Genomic DNA, 21,901 nt, shown 5'->3' with positions numbered 1-21,901 from the left:
TTGGGTGTATCATGTACTTTTGTGGAAGGGCGCCACTCGAGCCAATAGACCTGGACGCGCTTTTAACTGATGTGGGACGTGGCTTGGCCTGCTGGGTGTTGGGAACAAGCCGAAGAGACGATCTTGAACGAACAAAACACATACAATGCACGGGTACAGAAGGTTAGATGATCCATCATCATCGTCATCGGCGCTAAATCCAATGGAGATGTGTAGCCTCTGCTTTGACTTTTAGATTTTGTTCGTCGACACCCACCACCTGCATTATTATTATTCGAGAGCGAGAGGCTCGAGCAATTGGTGGGATTTTCGCGCACCTTCGAACAAAATCCACGCGAGAAAATAGACACATTGGGCAACTACGACAAATAATTTACAAAGCTTATAACGGAACAACGTTTGAATAAGTGTAGAGGAAGCAAAAATGTATACAGTGGCCTTGTCCTACACCTACGCGCGCCGTCGATCAACCAATATAGACAGTTGAGCGCGCGAGCTTACATCGGTTTAAAAAAATCTGTACGATTAAAGTAAAATAATTAAATAAACGCATGAAGAAGAGGAAAGACCGTACCGGTGTACTTGTCCGGAGGCGCGTCCATGTCAGCGACTCCCGTCGGAAACCCCGTGGCTCATCTCACGCGCATTCAACAATCAGCTGTCCCATACATATATATGCATGTTTATTGACGCATCATCCCAATAAGTAATTGATATATTATCCCCGCAAGCAGCAGACGACGGGCGTTCAAATCCGTGTACAAAATCACAAGAGGGGGAAGATACAGGTGTTTCCTGACTTCATTCAAACACTGGGTACATCCTAACAAATATGTATCACCGGGTCGAACGCTTCAAATAACTCTTTCGCGGTCTTTTAGATCGGCGGTGCACTGGACGATGGGTGGCGTGAAAACTGACACGTGCACACGGTATACATTTATACATATATACATATGAAACAATCGGAGAGAGAAATACATGCATGTACAGCAGAAGCCAAAACACACTTACCCACGTCGTTGTCATCGTCGTCGTCGTCGTCGTCGTCGTCGGCCATGTTAGTTATTGTTGCCGGATCGCCGTCGGCCGTCGTCATGACGACCTATACGTACTTGTGTTCCCCGTAGGTATAGGTATATAATTATGTGCTTTAATCCCTCGTCTCTCTCGGGGTGCAGAAAAATCGGCGGGTTGCGTCTATGCTACAACAATATAACGATAGCCCACGCACGCGATATTGCGTTATGGATCCAGGTGACGTACATGCATCCGCGCGCACGTATTTACAAAGGAGGCTCTCCTAGAAGTTGTTTCGTCGATTCGGGCCAAAGGGGGAGAGATGCTGCACGCGCGTCCAGATTATACATGTATATATATCATTTTTACGTCGGAGGGTGCGAACAAGCTTTTTTCGTATCGATTCGGCGGTGCATAGTTTTCGGCGACCGGTGTTTCATACACACACACCCACCTATCGGGGCGCAAACGGGGCTGCGACCCACATTGCCGTCCGGTCTTTTTTTTTTGTTCCTTCCTCTTTATTTGATCGATTGCCACCGTAACTTTTGACGTCTCGGGTATGCCTTACACTTGCCGCGGTGTGGTTCAACTCACGAAGCTTTTACCCTGCATTTGACTCGAAAGGAGGCACTTGTCGTTCATACGTTCCCGAATCGGGATGTGCGTTCCATCGAAAATCGGCACACTTTGAGGATGATTTTTCCGATCTTCTTTTCCCCGCACCACGTGGCAATATATGGCACCCACCATAACACGCCGCTGTGCAGTTGTCAAAAAAAGCAAGCCTCTTATCCCGATGATATTACGTATTGAATTACCGCTGACTGTAACAAAGAAAATGTATGACTGAATCCGCGTGTACCGATTTACGGTGAAAAACAGAAAGAGAGCAGCGGCGCAACGACGACTGCACGGCCGCGCTTTATAATAGTTCTGATCCACTTTGGTCGTGGTCGTTGCGAGCAATGTGTATACGTGATACGCGTAGTGCGCCTGTCTGGCCGATGATGCCTATACTCTCGCGGCCACCTCCACTTTTACCTGCCCACATAGGCGCTCGTCTCCTTTTGACGCGAGTGTGCGCGCAATGTTTAGAGGTGTATAATACACACAGGTAACCATTAACATTAGGTAGTCAAGGACTGCGCGCGTCGTCGTTACTTATACTTTTTTTTTTTTTTTTTCTTTTCTTCTCCTTCATCTCTCGCTCCAAGAGCGGGGCTCGCGGCGCGCGTACATAAAAAGCGCGAGCTGGAGAAAAAAAAAAAAAAAAAACACGTATAAGGAGAGGAACAGTCGCACGACACCTCCTCCTTCGCTTTTTTCTCGGGTTATTACAGGTACCTAATGAGGCTGCTGTAGAGAGCTCGGCAACTCTGAATTTTATTTGCCCAGGAGGTTTTGTTTTCACCACAAATATTTTGCTTTCGGTGCTCTGTACTATGGCCAATAACTCATTGATTATCGTTTTTTTTTTTTTTTTTTTTTTTTTCAGTAATACACGGGTGCAAAGTTTCCAAACGATCCGAAATAGCGTTTTATTTTTATCAGTTACTTCCATCGTACGTATATAGGTGTCGAGAGTTATCGCACCCATCGGACACGTTCTTATAATTGTTAATGAGCTGATGGACGTTTTTTTTCTTTTATCGCACTGCGGCGGCTCATTACGCTAATTGGTGTCTTATTAGGAAAAAGTCGTTTAATTTATATTTCCATTAGACCAAGTCAAAGATTTGCCTACTACGTTTTTGGGTGTTGGAGCGCGTATACGACGTATATGTGCGCACACTTGGATTATTGCGATAATTTCTTTTTAATTTTAGAAAAAAACATATCCAACATTATCATATAAATACATAATATATTTTACACGAGTGTAAAACTTCAAATCATTACCAAAACAAAAAAAAACAATCGGTTTTGAGCGTTTCACTATGTTCATTAATGATTGGTCAATTGGATAATATAGATATATACCTAGTTACTGTGAAAAAAAAAGAAAAAAATCGTCCCAAACTACGAATTGAATAATCAAAAACAACCCACGTCGTATCGTGGAGCGAAAAAATCAGCCGATTCGCAGTCACGGACAAATAAACACAAATCTCGACGTTTCGTCCCATTCCCGTTAAAAAATTTGCGCGCAAAGCACAACACACGTTTTATGTGTATACGCAACGCAAGCGCGCTTTTGCCCGACTGATCGCTTACTTAATAATCGCAAATATAGACATTTTGTATACACACGCGCACTTCACGTATAGGTACCACGCAACGATTGATCGGTATGGAGAACGCAAAAGTATAGCTGCTGCTGCTGTACAGCTCCCTGCAGAGGAGGAGGGATCAATCGAGAGCGCGGACTGCAGTAATCGCGTACAAAAAAAAAAAAAAAAAAGCAGGAGGGAAAAAAATATGGCCTTGTACCGGTGCCACGCGCAGATCTTTACCGATCTCCTCCAGGTGAGTCAATTAATACAAGTATACACGATGTATAAAAATTGTGCATAGTATATATTGTGTATTGTATACCCGGTCTCCGCTCCCTTGACCTTCGCGCGTTGTATTTTGATGCCACCACCCACGCTCCCGTCATCATCATAACCTCAACGGAAAGAAACCAGTCTTTCACTCTCTCCTCTTCTCTCGATTTATCGCTAAAAGTGGGGAGTGCTACTCTACTCTCCCACCTGGTGGGGCTCGAAAGAGGAGGAGAGAGGGACAGAGACGAATTTTCGAAATCGCGCTCGCTCGCGCCTTATTCGTCCTCCTTTGATCCGCTATTTTTCTCTCTCTCTTTATTTCTCTCTCCTGTACTATACATGACATGACATATGTATACATGTGTACTCAAGTATATTCCCATTGCAGGTGGGACGATCTATTACAAGGTCGTTGGCGACCGGCAGGACTTTGCTCTCGACCCGTCCACCATCACCGGCAGCTGATGCCGACAAGTACGTGGAAACCACGCAGGCTCGAGGGGTTTGTTTATTTCTTTATTTATTTATTTTTTTTTTTTTTTTATCATTTTGCATTTTTGTTAGTGAAAAAAAACAATTTGCGATTCCTTGAATCAAAGAGAGGCAGGGAGGAAAGATCAATAAAATCGGTATTCTCATCGGCGCGCGCGGCTGCTCATTATGTACATTTGTCAATTATTATGTATCCGCGAGCTCGTTTTTCTCAACAACGATAGCTTTCGACATTTCGAAAGCAACATTTCGTTGTTATTGCAGGGTGTGCAACGATTTTTCCCGGTAATAGTTCAACACACCACGGCAATGAGAGATAATTAACATGGTCACGATTACGCCTATAGACTTGTTTTGCTCTTTATACGTTGAAGCGTTAAATAACGTGGAAAATTATAAAATTGACGCGCGTACTGCAGGTGAGGAGAATAATATTGAGCCACCCGAGTACGAGAAATTCCCTGTCCCTGGGAATGATGAGCGCGATAATGCACAACTTGACCCACGACGGGGACAATCCGGAGCTGCGGTCCGTCGTCATACTCGCCGTGCCGGGCAGCGTATTTTCAGCTGGACACAACCTCAAGGAGCTGGTTCGTACTTCCTTTAAATTGTTTTTTTTTTTTTTCCCCGTAGCTTATAAATATGTATACACGGGCTATCCGATGATACGTGCACCCCACGTTGGTATCCCCAACTCCAAGACTCTATTGAAAAAAAAAAAAAAAAAAAAAAAAAAAAAAAGACTAGTTCAAGGATGGCCGATCCATTAATTATCATGTAGATGTCCACCCACGCGCGTGTATCGTAACGTAACCCTGAATACTTGTGTATACACGACGAAAGAAATCAAGCGACGGGGAGAGTCACCACCGCCGAGTCTTTGAAACTTGCGCCCAACTGATGAAGGCGATCGCGGATTGTCCGGTGCCAGTGATCGCCGCGGTGGACGGCCTTGCTGCTGCCGCCGGCTGCCAACTGGTCGCCGCCTGCGACATTGTCGTCGCCACGGAGCGCAGCAGTTTCTCCACTCCAGGGTAAGCGTACATACTCGCCTATTGGATGTCAATTGCTGACACTATTTTTCCATCATCTTGTATCTTTTGTTTTTTTTTGTTTTTTTCGAAGGGCCAACTTTGGGATATTCTGCTCGACGCCGGGGATTCCCCTGGTCCGCAACGTGCCGAAGAAAGTAGCGGCTCACATGTTGTTTACCGGCCTGCCGATATCCGCCCACGAGGCACACCAGGCCGGACTGGTCAGCAAGCTGGTGTCGACCGACAGTCTAGGTATAAGCCGTGATCGTTTATTCTATTTGCGCAGTCTTTCGTGCACGGAAAATGTGTATCAGGCCAGAAATCGTTGATTTTCAGAGCAAGAGGTGGACAAAATCACAAACGCCATAAGCGAAAAGAGCCGTTCGGTACTGCGTCTCGGCAAGAGGTTCGTCAAGGAGCAGCTCGAAGTCGACACGGACACCGCCTATTCGCTGGGTACCGAGATCATGGTCAACAATTTGAAGCTAAAGGATGCCCAGGAGGGTATATCGAGCTTCTCCGAGAAGAGGAAACCATCCTGGACTCACGGCTACGACGAAGACAAATGAACCTTTTCCCATGCACCCTCTTTCTCTCCGTTATTTTATTGTTGTTTTCATACATGTATATTGGGTTGTTACGCGTTAAAATGTATACGCATATATGTGCTTTTAGGTATATTTTTAAAGTTACCTGTATACGGGTACTTATTAGCGGGGTTTTTTTTTTTTTTATTAATTTACAAACGTCTTGTAGTGCTTTCTTTTTTGCTCGTGTGTATAAAAGATTGCGTGTAAAATGAACTTTTTTTACAATAATTTATACGATTCAAACAAGTGTGCTTTTCATTTCTTGCATGGAACTGGGTGGGGAAATTCTTCCAAATGTATAATAATTTACTCGTCCCAAGTACGAAAAATCGGTGGGTAATGTATGCCATTCCGGCAAATTCTTCAAATCGGTTCCTCACTCTCACCACAACTCGTTTCGTTTCGTCATCGAGTTGAAATAATTCGTCATATATTTTGATGACGTTTCAATCGTCAATCACACGTTGCTCTACTTTTTGTTCAAAAATGTGCGTAAAAAGATTTCTACCTTGAATTTCTTACACTGTATTTTAAGAACAAAAAATAACATGGATTCCAACGATACATATTATTGAAGAAAAAAAAAAAAGTTGCCCTTATTCGTAAAAATTGTGTCTTTATTCAAACACTCGAGACTTATTAAAAACGTACAAAAAGAATTACGTGACCGTATTCATGCGCAAACCATTGAAAAAACAAAAAAAACCAACGTACAACCATCGGTAGCCCTCACTTGCTCTGAACAGAAGAGCCGACCATGCGCTGGCTCCTCAAGATCCTCTCGTCCCGATCCATCATCCTCTTGACCATTTTGGCCACCTTCTCCGCCTCCTGGAGATGCTCGCTCTTAGTCTCGGGTGCAGCGTCGACGGGATCTTCTTCTTCTTCTTGCACGTAGTGCCGACTTTGCCGGCTGGAGCTCGACTCGTGGACCTCTGCACTAGCGTCGTCGAGTTTTTGCTACAAGAAAACAACGACAATGTCATCAAATCGTCCATATTAACACCAAAAATTACTCGTGCAATCAACGGATGAAAAAAAAAAAAAAAAAAAAGTTGCAAGATTCAAAAGTAGACCTTGCTTCGTTACAACACTCACCGTTTCCTGGCTGTCCATGTCGGCGTCCTTCATTTGGGCCGAGTCCTTGGACATCTTGGGCGTCAACTCGGCGTCACCGGACTTGGTCTGGTTGGTCGGGCAGTTACACTGGCCCTCGAAATGCATCGGACAGGGATTCGGATACATGGGTATGCCACTGTAGCCCATGGGCATCCATGGATTGACCAGCCCGTGCGAAATGAGGTTTGGAAAAATGGGCTGCTCCGAATAGCCGGAATACCCCTGTGGCTTCGGGTGCAATGGCACTTGGTTCTTGTTCGGCTGTACGGGCAAGTTGACGCCGTTGTAGTTGGCGCACTCGGTATTGCTGTTGTTGTTATGATGATGGATGTGCATGCAAACGGTCGTGCTGGCCTGTTTTTTGGCCCGGGCGTGGTCGGTGGCGTCGAGGCCCTCCAGTAAGGCTGTGTCCGGGAGGTGGGCCGACTCGACGAGTTTCTTCTCGGATTTCCGGGCTACGGGAACGGCGAGTGCAGGTCCGAGGCCGTAGCAGAACACGAGCAGCCACACGTAGCTTGGAGTCTTGCGCATCTTGTCTCTTTGATTGTTCGACGCGAATTATTACGATCTACGTGTTCTCGGTGACTGACGCCGATGCCGATCGGTAAATCGGTATTTAAAGGGGATCGCGGTCGAGCTGACGCGGCGGGATTTCGCAAAGCTCGAGGATATGGCCCGTGCGTTTTCGCCGAAGGGATGGATTGTGCGGGTCTTGCAAATTGTATACGACGATGAGACCTGCCTCGTGTTTTTTTGGAATAACTTTTGCAACGAGCATTTTTGCTTTTCCTTTCTGTTGATCGAAATAAGTATGGTACATTGTAACAAGTGGTAAATTCCTTTGAATTACTTATACTTTTTGTATATATTTTAGCTCTTGGTGCAGTAAAAAAAAAAAAAAAAAAAAAGTTGAATGCTATTTTTTCCATATGCCTTCGTTTATAACTTTTTTTCGGGCAGCGTGCCTTGGTAAAACCTCGATTTTAAGATTTCGTGTCAAGAAGAGCTTCGTTCTTTTTGCGAGTCTTAAATGATCAACTCTTCAAGTAGATTTATTTGATTCGATTTTTTTGATGTGCAGTTATTTTCAAAAATTAATTAACATACAAGTACCGATCAGTGATTTTAAATGCTGATGTTTTTAAGCAGTTAGGAAAAAAACAATTTAAAGCAACATTCAAGTGACGCAATACACGAACTTTGCGAAAGCATGCCGATGTAGCAATCGATAAAAATGTTGAATAACCATTGTTTTTTAAAATATTTATCGATTATTTACCGTTCAGCGTTGAAAGTGACTTTTTTATACACAATATATGTTGTATAGGATGCGTAAATTTAAAAATAAATAATCAAGGATTCATGCATGCTCGTACAAGTAAATATTATTAGATTTACGAATCTAATGAAATTCTGACGCATCGACCCTGGATATTAGAGTCCAAGAGCTTAGACCATAAATATTGTGCCACAAAATATACCAATGCAACACATTGCCAAACTCGTATACGTTATATTTATGTTAACTCGATTAAAAATCGAAACAACGTTCACGTAAACGTGTAAAATTTTCTATAATTTATTTTCAAACGATGATTAATTGTTCTTCAACACAACAATGAAAAAACAAACACATTAAAAAACACAATACATCTACAATATTCGCATGATGATAATACTTAATAACACAAAATGTGTTTCGTGAGTATCACAAAAAAAAAAAAAAAAGAGTCGATTGATTCATCCCAGTGTAAAAATCCTCCGACAACTCGAATCAGCGAGTCGCGGGCGTAACCGCGTACCTGGTCATCTCGGTTGTCTCGTCAGCGGGACTCCCCGCAGCCACCGTAGACTCCTTCACTTGCGCGCCTTCGCTCCCAATAATATCGCCATCACCTGCCGGTGACGCCACTCTACTCGGATCATCCGGGCTCGCGATGGGGCCAACAGTCGGTGGTGGCGCCACGGCAGCAGCAGCAGCAGCTCTAGCAGACACCAGATCGTGAATCACAACTTCGGGCCGCTGCTGTCCGTCCACACTGGTCCTGGACTCCACTGCATCCTCGCCCTGACGCACCATCTTCCCCATCTGGGCAATCTCGATGATAGTCTCGATCACGTCGTGCAGCTTGCGTATGTCTTCGGGGCGCAAGTGGCCCTCGTGGTTACCGACTGGGGGCTCTTCTCTACTGCCGTTGTCTTGGTCCAACACCACGTACATCCTGTCCGTGTTCCGCAGCTGTATAATTTGGCAGTGACCAAAGAACGAGGATGTATATTTTTCAAGTACACCATATACTATTATTGCACCGAGTTTCGTGATAATTACAATGCATAATCCAATACCTTTCCGTAGTTCTCGTCGCGGTGTCCCTTGACGTCCACCGGCACAAGGTTAGATCCCCCAGAGATGGGCTCGGAGATCTTGTACGCGTGCCCGTTGGAGACCTTGACTAGCTCGTTCCTGGGGTCGAGCCGAAGCTCCGGCAGTCCCTGATTCATGGCTCCGGCGGATTGGGAAGCCTGTGCACAATTGGGGGTGTAAGGTAGAGCTGGAAATCTACCAGGATTTGATGAAGCAGCTGCGTAAGGACACAACCGTCTTCCCATCTGTGGTGACGATGCGGGTGGTGGTTGTGGGATCATTTGGGGTCGATTAGCGTAGAGCGCCTGGACGGGCGCGGAAATTGGCGGGGGTGCCTCCTGGCGGAACTGGGGTTGGAGAAGCTGTATTGTTGGTGGTGGCGGCACGAAGAAGACGTGATCGTCATGTGGTCTGAATTGATCGGAGCGGAGCTGTCGCGTCAAGTACTGGGGCACGGCTTTCGAAGGTGCGGGAAATCCAATGTGGGTCGGCTCCGGTAGGTAAGCGAAATTTGGAAACCTGCAGTCAATGGTTAGGGTTTCATCAGAATTACTTGAAGTGTTTTTCGCTATGTGGGTTACTTTCAACATTTGTACATGTAATAAATAACAGCCATTTTACGAAAACCGGCATATAATTTTTTTTCTTTTTTTTTTTTTTAATTTGTACATGATCCAAACACGTGATTTAAGAGTTTGAAAATAAGGTCTGCAATACGCGGAACCTCCGTGGAATGCAAAACGTTCGAATTGGAGCACCGAAACACAATTGCGTGCATCTGCGAAAGCTGTTTCCGCGTAAGTATTGAAGACACATTTGTTTTTTTTTTTTTTTTTGATACTCTAAAATATTTCGAAATAAAACGCGAGCCCGTAATACCAGTTGAGCCACTTTTTTAATGGAAATCGTAAGCAATAATTGCTGTTATAACTTGATTGAAAATTATTTCGAAAATTTTGTAAACCCAATCAACTGGGGCATGGAAAATTCTGTTGTTTTTTTTGTAAAATGACACACGTATTGTGTATATATTACTTACTGGTAAGGCTGAGGGGCGATCAGATGAGTATCGCACGGCTCGGATAGTAGCTCAGCTACAACAATCAAAAATGCGAATCGCAGCAAAGTTTTAACGTCCATGATGACGAGGCTCGTGCACGACGATCCGTGATCGAATTGACGGATGACCGGGGACACCCGCGCGCTTTTATCTCACGTTGTTGGGCAACCGAAAGCGTCGAAATCTCACGGGTTGTCGTTTTTTTTTTTGTTTGCTCTTTGTTTTGATAATCGGTATAGCTTGGACGTATTGCCGATCGCGGAAGCATTTGTCAGGGGGGGCTCACGTTATACTTATTTGCTCGAGGTAATTTGGTATACAATTGAGAAATCTGCAGCCGCGAACGCACGTGTTTGAAAAAGAAGAACACGGAAGCGGTGCATTACTGCAACATATTTTGTATATTTATCCGTGAAACATCTTGAAAGGACGTGTTTGGTTTTTACAGTCCGTAACAATATAAATTGCCATTGGTTGTGACACCTTTTCCAATTTACAAACCTGCATTACTTAATTTGTGAAAACAACGACATACTTACACTCTCTTCAAGGATACAATGAAGTAATTTCATTCTGGCCATTTTCGTGAGAGTTAATTTGTTATTTGGCAAATTAAATGGTTCGCGATGATCTGGGAAACAAGTACCTACTCCCGCACTAATTTTCAAGTTTTCATTAAAAGTAGGAAAATTAAAAAGGTTTTAAAAAGTGAGCTTACTTGAAAATAAATTTTTTTTAAAACTCCAACCACTAATTTTTGGTGCAACGCCAATTTAAGTATATGGTTTCATAGATTGGACGCTCAATTGACTGTATAGAGAGTAAGATGTGAGCCTTTTTAAAAATAGCAAAATGCGTGTTTCAAACACTTTTGTTCTCGTACATTAGTACGTTGCATGATTTAGAAATTAAAAACCTAGCTAATTACTTGTTTGAAGCACAAAGTACTTTTGATGCCATTGAGATGCACAAATATGAAATCTCTCTATAAAAGTAACTTCTCAGTGAAAGCAAAGTGTTTAACACCACCTATTACCTTAAAACTTATAACTTGTCTTATGAATGTAAGGCATGCAATTTATAGGGTGTTACTACGTTTCTCAAGTCTAAGGCATTAAATTTTCTAGATTTCTTATTTTATCACAGAGCTAACTAGAGGAAAAATTGTTTAAATTGCTGTTTTTTTTTTCTAGCGTTTATTAAAATTGTCAGTTAAACTTTCTCCCCGAAAACGAGAAAACGAATTGTACGTGTTTTACTCGTATTTTTATGCAATATATTACTAAGAAGTAACCTCTTTTTTTTTACAACACTGATATATATTTATTTATTTAACGGAGACCCGAGGCGCAACGCTAATAATGCCCTTTACATCAATATAAAACGAATGCTTAGTAATTTTCAAGTCTCTTCATTTTTTCCGACGGATCGTTTTTTCAACGATTGCTAGGTTATATTGCAAGTACTTATTTAGGTATGTAAAAAATTCCGTTAGCTTAACAGTACATACTTTTGATAAAAAAAATTTAAAAAAATTGCTAAAGTGAGTTTCGAACCAAAATGCAAAACAAGAGGTGACGCGCGAGCTTTTAACTCAGGCCACGTCACCATCAATGTGTAACAGCAGGTGGTGTTGAATAAGTGAAAGCTCGGCGTGCAACCGCTTCGTGTGTACTTGTGTAGTGCACTTTTTTGAAACTACCCCGTGCATTAGTGTGAGACTATCCAGAATTGACTACAGTTTTTTCGATATCTGTTTTCCGGTAAAGCTCCCGTTTCTCAGGAATTGGTTGGCAATGTTGGAGCGGGACGTGCAGGCATTTACTTTCCCTTGGTCTTTTTTATCTGTAAGCCTTATTTTGTAGTGTTCGGTTGGGGCTGCTCTGAGGCGACGTACTGTTTGTGATCTGGTTTCTCGTCTCACATTGATAGGCTTTCCTATATATTTACTTAAATGAACAAACAACCCTAGCTAAGCTTGGATTAAAGTCAATCACTCAAGACACCGGTCGTTTACATGTCCCTTGCCTCAGCTGAAAAAAAGAGACTATTTCTGCGCAGCTATGGTCCGCTATTGAGCTTTCGATCGAGCCATTGAAAGAGGCAGTTGCAACCCTTGAAGTCTTGGTGACAAAAGCTAAGGCTTTGATTTGCTCAGCAGCAGCGTCCGTGTCAGTGGCACACGATAAATCTGTCTGTAGTGTTGGACCGCCTAAGTCTACTTCAGTGCAGATTAGTAAAATACACCCCGTCCTGTGTCAGCCCATAGTCATCAAGAAAAAGGGTGGTAGTAGGGCCCCCACAAGAGCAAGAGGGTATTTGTTATGTCTGAGTCTCCAAGAGATGAGGACATTTTATTTTTCGTTTCTATTGAAGTGTACGTACCCTTAAGGGGGTATGTACACGAAAGAGGAGAGTTAATGAGGATGGCCACCTTCCTTTCAGTTGAGAAAGGTGGAACCACATGCTTCAGTTACCTGGCAACTAAGGCTGGTATAAGTGAGGAGCATGCTGCGTAGCACACGGCATGTTATGATGGTGTTTCAATGACGACCATCACTTGAGGATTGTGTAGCCGTAAAGGATGTATTCCGCTACCAGGGCTTTGATCCAGCTATCACAATCAGAGAAATATTGACTGTTCCGTCATTCTCTTCCTAAATGACCTTTGTAGCCAAGAGGCTATCAAACGATGTACGATGAACGTTTTTTGTCGAGTTTATAGAGCTAGTTCTCGCATAACACTTGCGAGCGGTGCAAAATCGCTGCGGGCGAAGCGTAGCGGTGGACGTCGGCGGCTAGCCCATTTTGGCGCCTAAATTCAAGTGAAATTAACACCTCAGTACTTACATTTAACACTGCTATAGTACATACTTTTCTGTAAAATGACAATTTATATCGACAAAACACGATTTTTTTTCACATTTTTTCGGTCAATTATTAATTAACATGCAATAACGTGGCATCATCCCCTGTTGCAGTATATTATTATTATTTACTTAATACGCCAAATAATTATAACTTTATTTTAAATAAGATTTATTAATAACAAATACAAATTTTTACTAATGCGATAACCTTACCACCGTAAGATTCTTCATATTCATACGCTGAACGGTTTCATTGTTCAAATATTTAAAGTGTATTGTAAATGTTTATTCAACACATTCAATATTAAAAGCTGTATTTTACATGAAATTTAGTTATAATGAACACAACGACTGCTACTGCTACTTAGTACGAATGAAAAGTTATGAAAACAAGTTAATCTGGATCGTTTTTCTTAGAGACTTTTTACGAATTGAAGGCGAAGTATCCTGTTTGTAATGGTAACAAATTCTTCTTTTTCTTGTGTCTCTTTTACTTTATATTAATAGTGATGGTGGAGAGTATTATTATTACTAATGTACCTAACCATAAAAACAGTGATTCAAAAACATTATTTCCACAGGGTGGTGAACACTATGTATATCTGCAAGAGTAATCAGAATTCCTCGAGAAGTAAAAATATTAGTGCACTAATGGACTCGGAAGAATTCATTTGACTGAATTTTATGAACAAGTGAGCAATGGTTTTGGTAAATAGTAATCAAACAAAATTTAATTCAGTGCGCAATCTTTATTAAAAATATACACATGCCAATATTGTCTCAAAAAGTATTTTTCTTTTTCTTTCTTTCTCTTTTTTTTTTTTTTTTTTTCGGTAGTTATATTAAATTTTTACAAGTAAATAATAATGCGTTCAAACGCGTGATTTTTCTAAGATGTTATAAATAATAGAAAATTCAACACTTAAGTATCGTTATATATTCATAAAAATTTTTGCACGCAAAACAGCCTCATTCTGTATTTAGGTACTTCCTAAATAGTACACAAAACTACAATTCCGGTAACTTACTAATAAGTAATGGTAATCATGCTCATAAGTACGTACATAGTAATAAAAAAAAAAATTAAAACACAATAAAAACAATGTAGACACACATAAGCATACAAAAAATATGCTAAGGTTGGTGGTATTTTAAAAATGTACATTGTTAAAAATTGATGCGACATCAGCGTTTTGTGTGCTTTTCACTCATTGGTTGGACAAAAAAGTAGTGGCCATGCCATAACGAAAACAAGCGTGTTACATTCGTCAAAGCTTTGACTTTGGAACGATCAACGGCTTGTCCGCCACTTCCAACAGCTCGGACCACCAGTTTGCTCTTTCCGATCCACCTGGATAGCATCGGAAGGCCTCCTCGAGACGCTCATAGACCTAACAACAATGTAAAATATCATTTTTGGCATAATTTAGGCGGGACGGGGAAGCGTGAAATGATTTACCTTTCCATCCGACATCCCCAAAACAGAGTTCAAAACAAAATCCGGAGGAGCCAAGGCATCAGCTATTGCGATGGCCTCTGGTTTTATTTCAGCGCATAAATTTAGTATATTTTCTTTGACCAAAGCGGCCATCCGAGGTCCGGTACAGTAGCCACCTAAAACAAAACAAAAAAATCATTCGGTAATTGGATGAAATGTAAAAAATGGTAACCACGATTGCCCACCTTGATAAAATATGGTTAAATGCTTCTCTAGGCAACACAGTGAATACAAGAGCACGAGTTTGTTCAAAACAATTTTCAAACTCGCCGCTTCTGGCGCCTCTGGAATCGTCTTGTTCAGTCTGACGACGCAATAACTTGTGACTATCCTCTGGAAAATTTTAAACGGACATAAATATTAAAAGGCTTTGTACGAAAACATGTGGTGTCTCTTGGAAATCAAGACTCACCTCCCCGTATGCCCTAGAAAGATGAGCCGCTCTGTAGACCTGCGACTTGCTGCGAGCTGTAAAGTTGTTTGCGCCATTGGCCAGTTCTTCCTCGTACTTTCGCTGCGTTTCGCTGACGAGCCACGTTATCAGCCACTCGTAGGCGTCCCGGACGACTGTAAAAATAAATATTGCGCTATTGAAAATCGGTAAGCCCATGCGTCACGATGATGCAACGACAATACAGCAATGGGCTTACAATCCAGCGTTAGCCGTGCCTCGACATGCGGATCGAATTTCTTTCGTAGAATCTTGGGCCCATGAACGAGAAACTTTAGAGAAGCCAAAGGACTGATGGTAGTAGTCGAGCCACTTTGCAAGTCGTTCCACTGGCGCAGTATCCAATTACTCGTTTGCTGAATCAGCACGTTGTTATCGCCCTCGTACGAGACCGATGGCTCGTGGTTTGCCGCCATGTCACCCAAAGCTGCCGCTAAATCGCGCAATTAAATCATCGTTCATAAAATCCTTTTTTCCGTTGATCTTATTCGATTGTGCGTATAACGTACTTTTGTGGTAGCCGTGACCTCCGCAAGCTTCCCTGCACTCTCGTATCGCGTCCCGGCAAGTCCACGTTAACAGAGGTTTCAGCACCGACACCATACTATGGATTTCTGACACTATCTGACTCTGTAGATCAAACATGTTTTTGTTTTTTTGTCGTTAACATTGTATGGAACAAATAACCCTGTACTACACTAAAAACCAAAAAATACCCACGAGATTCGGTATGTCCTCTCCTTCCATCGACTTTTGTACATTTTCTAAATACAAATTCGTAAACTCCGTCATGAAAAGTTTGAACACGCAGGCCGCAGCTAGATAAGGAAACAGTCTCCATTGCTGAAAAAAATACATGATATTTTTTTGTTTGTTTCAGTTTAACATTCCAAATTACCGAACTGGTAAACGAGTTAGCAATACCCACGTGCAGTTCGTACTCGAGGATCGGAGTTTCTTCGTTACTATTTACAGACGAGTTGGAGAACTGCTTCCGCACAGCGGCGTACCTAACGGCTATAATTACAGCGGCACCGAGCCTGTTGGTCGACTCCTGGCAGATCCCTATCCGACCGGCCGACAGATTCTCCAGCACGGCTCCTGGTTTTCATCAATAAATTCACGTCATTTTGGTAAAACAATGAGACGGTGTAGCAAAAGCCGAAGAAAAAGTAACCACCTAAAATCCTGTGAGGGTCGGAGAACGAGCTCTCGTAGTCGCCCTCGGGTGTGACCTCGGCCGCCCTGTTGAGCAAATTTTCCCTCGGTATCCTGTAGTTGTTGAATATGACGTAGCCGTTGTCGATGCCGTGGAGGCCATTCTTCTCGCCGAGGTCGCCGACTATGACTCCCGGATAAGACAGGTACGTCTTGGGATCCCTCACCGGTACGACGAACGCGTGAAGGCCGTGGTGGGTGTTTTGCGTGACCAATTGCGCGAACACTATCGCTATCGTCGCTGTTTTGCCTGTTTTTTTTTTTTTTTTTTTTTTTTTTTTTCAATCGTTCGGTCAAAAGGAGCTTGCACATTTATATAATTGGGGTGGTGGATTGTAAAATGTATGAAACGTGGGTTGCGTTACCGAGATTGCCGACCCAGCATTTGGCTGCCTTGAAGTCCGGAGTGTGAAGCACGAAGGTTCGGGTACTCGGGTCGTACGTCGCGGTCGTCCGCATCATTTTCGTGTCGCTACCGTGAGCGACTTCGGTCAAGGCGTAACAACCCAGCATCTGTGGACGAGGATACCAGATTGTTACCATTTCCATTGTTATTATTTTTTTTTTTTCTTCATTATTTACGTTTTAGCGTTTGTATGGAACGATAAACGTCACACACCTGTTTGTTGAAGACCGCGTGGAAGAAAGGCAGGTGTCGCTCGGTGCCCAGTGTTAGAATGGTGTTGCTGAAGAGGTAGACGCCGATGGCTATTTTCACGGAGAGGGTAGGATCGATGAGACAGGTGGCCTCGTTCAGTACCATCATAAACTCGGTCTGAGAAAAAAGCAACATATACACATCGGCATATCGATTGTTTCATTGTTCACTCTGTGGATGGTAACAGCGAGCGAGGATTGATAATAATGTGACACGTGGCACTGCAACTTACCTTGGTTCTGTAGTTGAGTTTGCTGAGATCGCCGAGCAATAGTTTCTGGTGATGCAGGCGTGCGAGTTGCCGGGCCGCGCGTCGTTTTTGCTCGTCCGCGCTCAGTGCCACGCCGTTCGGAGGATGGTACTCCGGGTCCGCTTCCATGGCCTTCCACAGGCGCATCTAAACATTATTGGTTTTTTTTTTTTTTTTTTTTTTTACTATTATTACTGTTTTCTTTTTTTTTTATCTTTCAACTTGTTGCAAACGCTCGAAATAAGTTATAAATCGACAAAAAGTGTACATTTCCCGGAAACCGATTTCCACGTGAATTTTTTATTTTTAAAGCGACGTAAAGCCACGCACGCGTGCACGTCGGAAACAAAAATCATCCGAAATTAGCATAGGTACATCCGAGCGCAATGCTCTACCATTAAATGCGTCCACCCATCAATCACCTGTCAGCGCATAAAGGTTGTTTTTCGCATAAAGATCGGTATGGAATTTTCTACATATCAAAAGTGCTATACGTCGAGAAAAATGGAAATCGTTTGAACCTGAGATTTTTTTTAATAGTAGTCCATTGAAACTTAATGAGATTGAATGTACGGTAAAAGATGGTAACGGATATTAAATAATATGTATCCTTATGTGATACGTGTAATGAGGAAATTAAAATCGTTTTAATAATAAGTTTCTAATTTGAACAATTAATGTGTATATTTGTAAAGATTAACACAAAGATATTCCACCGGTGGTATCAGTATCACATGACCGATTTCCGTCGACTTACCGATCGCTATTCTATAACGAACAAGCCGATACATCGATATATTCATAACGATACTACATAGATATCATGCCATTGAATATTGATGGCCGTATCAATAGTCCACCGATATGCCGGTATTGTATTGCTAACTATGTGAACTCTATCGATAGTTTTTCTTTTTTTTTTTTCTTTTTTTTTTTTTTTTCGAATCGCTCAATTTAAATTATGAACGATTTGCGTGATGGACAGATGTAATAATAGTATTGGATTCTACAAAAATTTAGCTATTAAATAAGTTGGACATGTGTAATGAAAAGTTGCACAAGAATCATTAAAACTGACTGCCATAGCAACATGGTATGTGTATTATTTCTTATAAAATATATATACGTAATGCAGTGGACGAAACCCTTCGAAATCGGCGGATGGTAAGCTACAAGTATTTAACGATACCTCGACGCGTCCGTCATCCAACGGTCTGTTAGCTATTCAAGCTGAGATTAAAAATGCTAAGTGAAAAAAAAAAAAAAATCAAAACTGACTATAGAGGAAAAAAAGATTTTTCAAGACAAGTTCTACAATTTTGCTAACTAATTTTTACGATTATGCTATTTAACTCATCTTAAAGTTGATCAGATCGACGTGATATTTTTTGGGGATAAAAATTTAGCTATTGCAAAAACAAATACGTATAAACGCGTACTTATCGTTTTTTAACGCACGAGCCGACAGCGCATACGCTGTATAACCGCAGTTTGAAAATTTAGAGTGATGAAAAGTTACTGTAAATACGGTAAATGCATTTGGAGCTGATTAAAATTTCCAAAAAATTTTAAAATTTTAAATTTACTTTTCCAACCACGTGATGTTTACTGCAGTTAGAAGCACATGATACATATTTATATATACCTTAGGGAAACCCACTTTTGCATGAGTCATCAAAGGTAACAAATTCAAATACCTACCTTGAGCCGCAGCTTGTCCGGGTCCTCGAAAACAACTCGCAAGCGTTTCCAATTGAAGGAAGCCAGCGCCCGGTATTTGTCGAGATCGTTACCCACCGGCATATCTTCGAGGAAGCTCACGTCCTCGAGGAGGATGCATCGATTTGCTGCGTTCGGCATTGCGGCTCGCTGTTTTTCGTCCCTTTCGGCACCTTTGATGGACAGCTCGGTCTGACGTGCAAATAAAATCATCGTTAACAATCTTGAAACGAAAAATCGGTTAAATACTTTGGTGTTTTTTTTTTTTTTTTTTTGTTTTTTTTTTTATTGCGAGAATAGTACAATCGCCGGAGAATATCTAACTCACCGACGCGAGTTGTACGCGATCCTGATGCGTTAACGCGCGCGCGAGCCAAGCTTCTCGACCGCTACCACCGTACTAGCACGGCCATCCCATTACATATGTACATACGTGTTTGCGATAATATTGTCAGCGTCTCCCGTGCTGTATATTACTAGCCTCGTGATGGCTTTCGTACATGTATATATGTTAAAAGTGCAGTCGCGGACTTGTCATTTGTCCGTCCACGTGCGTGTTTCGACGGGACTGTAATAACCCTCCCTCCCTCTTTGCTCCTTCGCTGGTGCACGAGAACCCAAGGGGTATCGATTTTTAAGGAAATGACATGCCCGCGCGCGACGCTCCCGTGGATTATCGATCCGATCGGTTTGCCGATTAGCGATTTTTACGGCGACACAGGCACGGGATCGTCGAGTATTTATTTCTTCGGCTCGATTTGACACTGGTGTTCCAAGTAGTCGCGCGTGATATAAAAAACGACGGGTTATTTATAAGTGCAATCGACGGCTCGACAATGGCATTCTTGCGTGTATATTGACAAAACATCGGCGATTCATATTCGTGTGTGTACACATGAGGTAAGAAAATGAAAAAAAGAAAAGAAATACTTAGAAGTTGGACAGCAGTGTACGTTATACCCCTGGTATCGCGTGCGCTTTGGTATATATATATATTCTTGGGGGCGATCGTTACACGCGTGGGTGCTCGACATTAAGTGCTTGCAATTTGACTGACTTTAAAATTTGTTTACAACGCGCGAGTACACCTGCCGGCTACTTTTCCTTTGAGATGAAAATTATCGGGTACTCGCGGTCGCCTTTGTTTCCGAGACTTGGCAATTTTCATGTAATCTTTCGCGAAATTACTGTATCGTTGAGTATACGTTGCGTAAACCTTCCTCCCCCGTTCTCTAATTTCTTGCATTGACAAATTGGTAACGACTAATAATATGTAGCGTGTTAAAATGAGTCGTGAAAAAGGGAAAGAAGGGGCCATTATTTTGAAACCACGATATAGGTGTATAGCTGCACGGAGAGTATGAGCTGCGCTCGCTCAAACTATTTTGAGCCACGTATTCAAAAAAAAAAAGAATAGGTCCCAAAAGAAATAATTGATGGTCCGATATAGTTTCCAATGAACAAAAAAAAAAGAAAAAAAAATCACCAATAGCGAGACGTAGCTGTAAATTTAATTGTTGGCGTGTTCTTCGAACCATTTTCAAATTGTTTTAAAAAAAGGGGGAATCCCCATCAACCCTGTTGCAATACTGTTGGAAAAAGGTAAAAGCGTGGGTGAAAAGCAAGACTATCAGGAAACGATTTATTCGAAAATACTCATGTCACGATTTTTGCCAGATCATAAAATTATTATCATTATTATTATTACACCAGTATAACCAAGACCATCAACTGTAATAGGCTTACCTCCTCCGCGTCAGCCAAATCCGTTGGCAAACGCATGCCTCGTGTACGTATATATATACGTATTATTGAGTCGATGAGGTAACAAGAACCGTATAATCCGGAAGCACATGCAGCGAGTTTATAATATAGTCCTCTTGCTCTCTCTCCTTCTACTCAGTCTCGTGCTTAATATCTGTATACATATGGGTAAAATAACGTATAGTACACACGGGAAACACGGACGCACACACGGCACTTGTTCCACTACTTATTGCTTTTCTCATCTCACGCTCACGTATACATATGTCTAGTACCAGTTACCACCCCTTATTGGCGCGCCTGCACGATATATGCATGCATGCATGCATGTATATTCACTCGCGCGCGTTGTTGATATATAGGGTAGGTTGCCAGGTTGTACTCGAATCTCTTCCCCGATGGAACGCTGCATCGTGCACTGCCGGCCGCTTTCACTTTTCATTCACGTTCTTTCGGAGTCGGGGTTGCAAGTGCAGGGTGTATAATATACGATACAACGAGCGCGGACGTAGCAGTGGTGGCGGAGGAGGAGGAGGAGGAAGAGACATTCGGTATGTAGGTGCGGGTGTATATTGTGCGGTGAAAAAGATTATTTTTCTGACATGCCAGTTTGGTCGAGTAAACCTCGGGGGAAGGCTCGCGCGACACAGAAGGTCTCTATGTAAGGTACAACCTACATATTTAGGAGGGGGTGAAACCTACGACCACATACAACACTCGTGCCCATCGGTGTGGAAAAAGGCGCGCGACGGCGATCCCTTTTGCTCTTCTCCCCTGCATTACTTACAAAGCAGATACTTCCTTCTCTCTCTCTCTCTCTCTCTCTTTCTTGGGCTCTGTTCTCCCCACACACAAGGATGCGAGGGATGCAGATGATCAATCATTTTCGGAGTTTCGGAGAATTTTCGAACAATTGGTATGCGACGCGGAATTTATTCGAAATTTACAATATGTATAAGTATGGTGTAATGCAACTGCTGAGAGTTGTGAAAAAAAAAAAAAAAAAAAAGATGTAAGCGAAACACGTGTTGAAAACAAATAATAATAATAATAAAAGTAAAAGTCAAGCAACAATGTTTGTAATGATTTGTTACCGTATAGTGACTTGCGGGCGATCCTTCTTCGAAAGGGTACCTATAAAAATAAAAGTCAGTAGGGCAAGGGCGAAAACAATCATCATCAATGGGGAAGAAAGTACGCGTTTATAATCAAACTTGATCGCATTTGAAAGTTGATTGGTGTTGATCGAAGGTTCGATTTTGTTTGATGATCGGTTCAAGATCGGTATGTACAGCATTGTG

The 21,901-nt window shown here is 42.2% G+C and overlaps 4 protein-coding genes across 4 annotated transcripts; 1 reads left to right on the top strand and 3 right to left on the bottom strand.

Moving 5' to 3' along the window:
• Nucleotides 1–3,441: 3,441 nt before the first annotated feature.
• LOC106640961 (enoyl-CoA hydratase domain-containing protein 3, mitochondrial) lies at nucleotides 3,442–5,746 on the top strand. Its single transcript, XM_014355147.2, has 6 exons — nucleotides 3,442–3,489; nucleotides 3,898–4,011; nucleotides 4,421–4,594; nucleotides 4,848–5,038; nucleotides 5,130–5,290; nucleotides 5,375–5,746. Exons 1-6 carry the CDS (start codon nucleotides 3,442–3,444, stop codon nucleotides 5,605–5,607), a joined length of 921 nt encoding a protein of 306 aa, XP_014210633.2. The 3' UTR covers nucleotides 5,608–5,746.
• Nucleotides 5,747–6,224: 478 nt separating this feature from the next.
• LOC106640962 (uncharacterized) lies at nucleotides 6,225–7,321 on the bottom strand. Its single transcript, XM_014355148.2, has 2 exons — nucleotides 6,727–7,321; nucleotides 6,225–6,588 (listed from the first exon to the last, which is right to left on the bottom strand). Exons 1-2 carry the CDS (start codon nucleotides 7,276–7,278, stop codon nucleotides 6,358–6,360), a joined length of 783 nt encoding a protein of 260 aa, XP_014210634.2. The 5' UTR covers nucleotides 7,279–7,321; the 3' UTR covers nucleotides 6,225–6,357.
• Nucleotides 7,322–8,471: 1,150 nt separating this feature from the next.
• Nucleotides 8,472–10,307, bottom strand: LOC106640990 (uncharacterized). Its single transcript, XM_014355185.2, has 3 exons — nucleotides 10,152–10,307; nucleotides 9,094–9,631; nucleotides 8,472–8,986 (listed from the first exon to the last, which is right to left on the bottom strand). The coding sequence occupies exons 1-3, from the start codon at nucleotides 10,250–10,252 to the stop codon at nucleotides 8,522–8,524; spliced, it is 1,104 nt and encodes a 367-aa protein (XP_014210671.2). The 5' UTR covers nucleotides 10,253–10,307; the 3' UTR covers nucleotides 8,472–8,521.
• Nucleotides 10,308–13,956: 3,649 nt separating this feature from the next.
• LOC106640982 (peroxisomal acyl-coenzyme A oxidase 3) lies at nucleotides 13,957–20,853 on the bottom strand. The gene is made up of 14 exons (XM_014355175.3): nucleotides 20,583–20,853; nucleotides 18,819–19,028; nucleotides 17,100–17,264; nucleotides 16,829–16,984; nucleotides 16,575–16,722; nucleotides 16,172–16,459; nucleotides 15,920–16,092; nucleotides 15,712–15,834; nucleotides 15,501–15,621; nucleotides 15,191–15,424; nucleotides 14,953–15,107; nucleotides 14,726–14,873; nucleotides 14,502–14,656; nucleotides 13,957–14,433 (listed from the first exon to the last, which is right to left on the bottom strand). The coding sequence occupies exons 1-14, from the start codon at nucleotides 20,616–20,618 to the stop codon at nucleotides 14,311–14,313; spliced, it is 2,235 nt and encodes a 744-aa protein (XP_014210661.2). The 5' UTR covers nucleotides 20,619–20,853; the 3' UTR covers nucleotides 13,957–14,310.
• Nucleotides 20,854–21,901: the final 1,048 nt, after the last annotated feature.

This window comes from Copidosoma floridanum, unplaced genomic scaffold (genome assembly GCF_036245765.1).
Source record: "Copidosoma floridanum isolate Cflo_tuat_1 unplaced genomic scaffold, Cflo_Japanese_pri ptg000019l, whole genome shotgun sequence".
Classification (NCBI taxonomy): Eukaryota; Metazoa; Arthropoda; class Insecta; order Hymenoptera; family Encyrtidae; genus Copidosoma; species Copidosoma floridanum.
Note: the sequence above shows the minus strand (reverse complement) of the source record. Positions and strands in the feature narration are given on the sequence as shown.

Bases quoted from the DNA above. Each gene is read 5' to 3' on its own strand.
- LOC106640961 (XM_014355147.2), top strand. From the start codon at position 3,442: ATGGCCTTGTACCGGTGCCACGCGCAGATCTTTACCGATCTCCTCCAG. The intron at 3,490-3,897 runs GTGAGTCAATTA...TTCCCATTGCAG, and splicing joins TCTTTACCGATCTCCTCCAG to GTGGGACGATCTATTACAAG. The intron at 5,039-5,129 runs GTAAGCGTACAT...TTTTTTTCGAAG, and splicing joins AGCAGTTTCTCCACTCCAGG to GGCCAACTTTGGGATATTCT.
- LOC106640962 (XM_014355148.2), bottom strand. From the start codon at position 7,278: ATGCGCAAGACTCCAAGCTACGTGTGGCTGCTCGTGTTCTGCTACGGC. The intron at 6,589-6,726 runs GTGAGTGTTGTA...GTTTTCTTGTAG, and splicing joins ACATGGACAGCCAGGAAACG to CAAAAACTCGACGACGCTAG.
- LOC106640990 (XM_014355185.2), bottom strand. From the start codon at position 10,252: ATGGACGTTAAAACTTTGCTGCGATTCGCATTTTTGATTGTTGTAGCT. The intron at 9,632-10,151 runs GTAAGTAATATA...CATTGACTGCAG, and splicing joins ATCGCCCCTCAGCCTTACCA to GTTTCCAAATTTCGCTTACC. The intron at 8,987-9,093 runs GTATTGGATTAT...CAAATTATACAG, and splicing joins GCGACGAGAACTACGGAAAG to CTGCGGAACACGGACAGGAT.
- LOC106640982 (XM_014355175.3), bottom strand. From the start codon at position 20,618: ATGCGTTTGCCAACGGATTTGGCTGACGCGGAGGAG. The intron at 19,029-20,582 runs GTAAGCCTATTA...TTTGCACGTCAG, and splicing joins ATTTGGCTGACGCGGAGGAG to ACCGAGCTGTCCATCAAAGG. The intron at 14,874-14,952 runs GTGAGTCTTGAT...AAAATTTTCCAG, and splicing joins TTTCTAGGGCATACGGGGAG to AGGATAGTCACAAGTTATTG.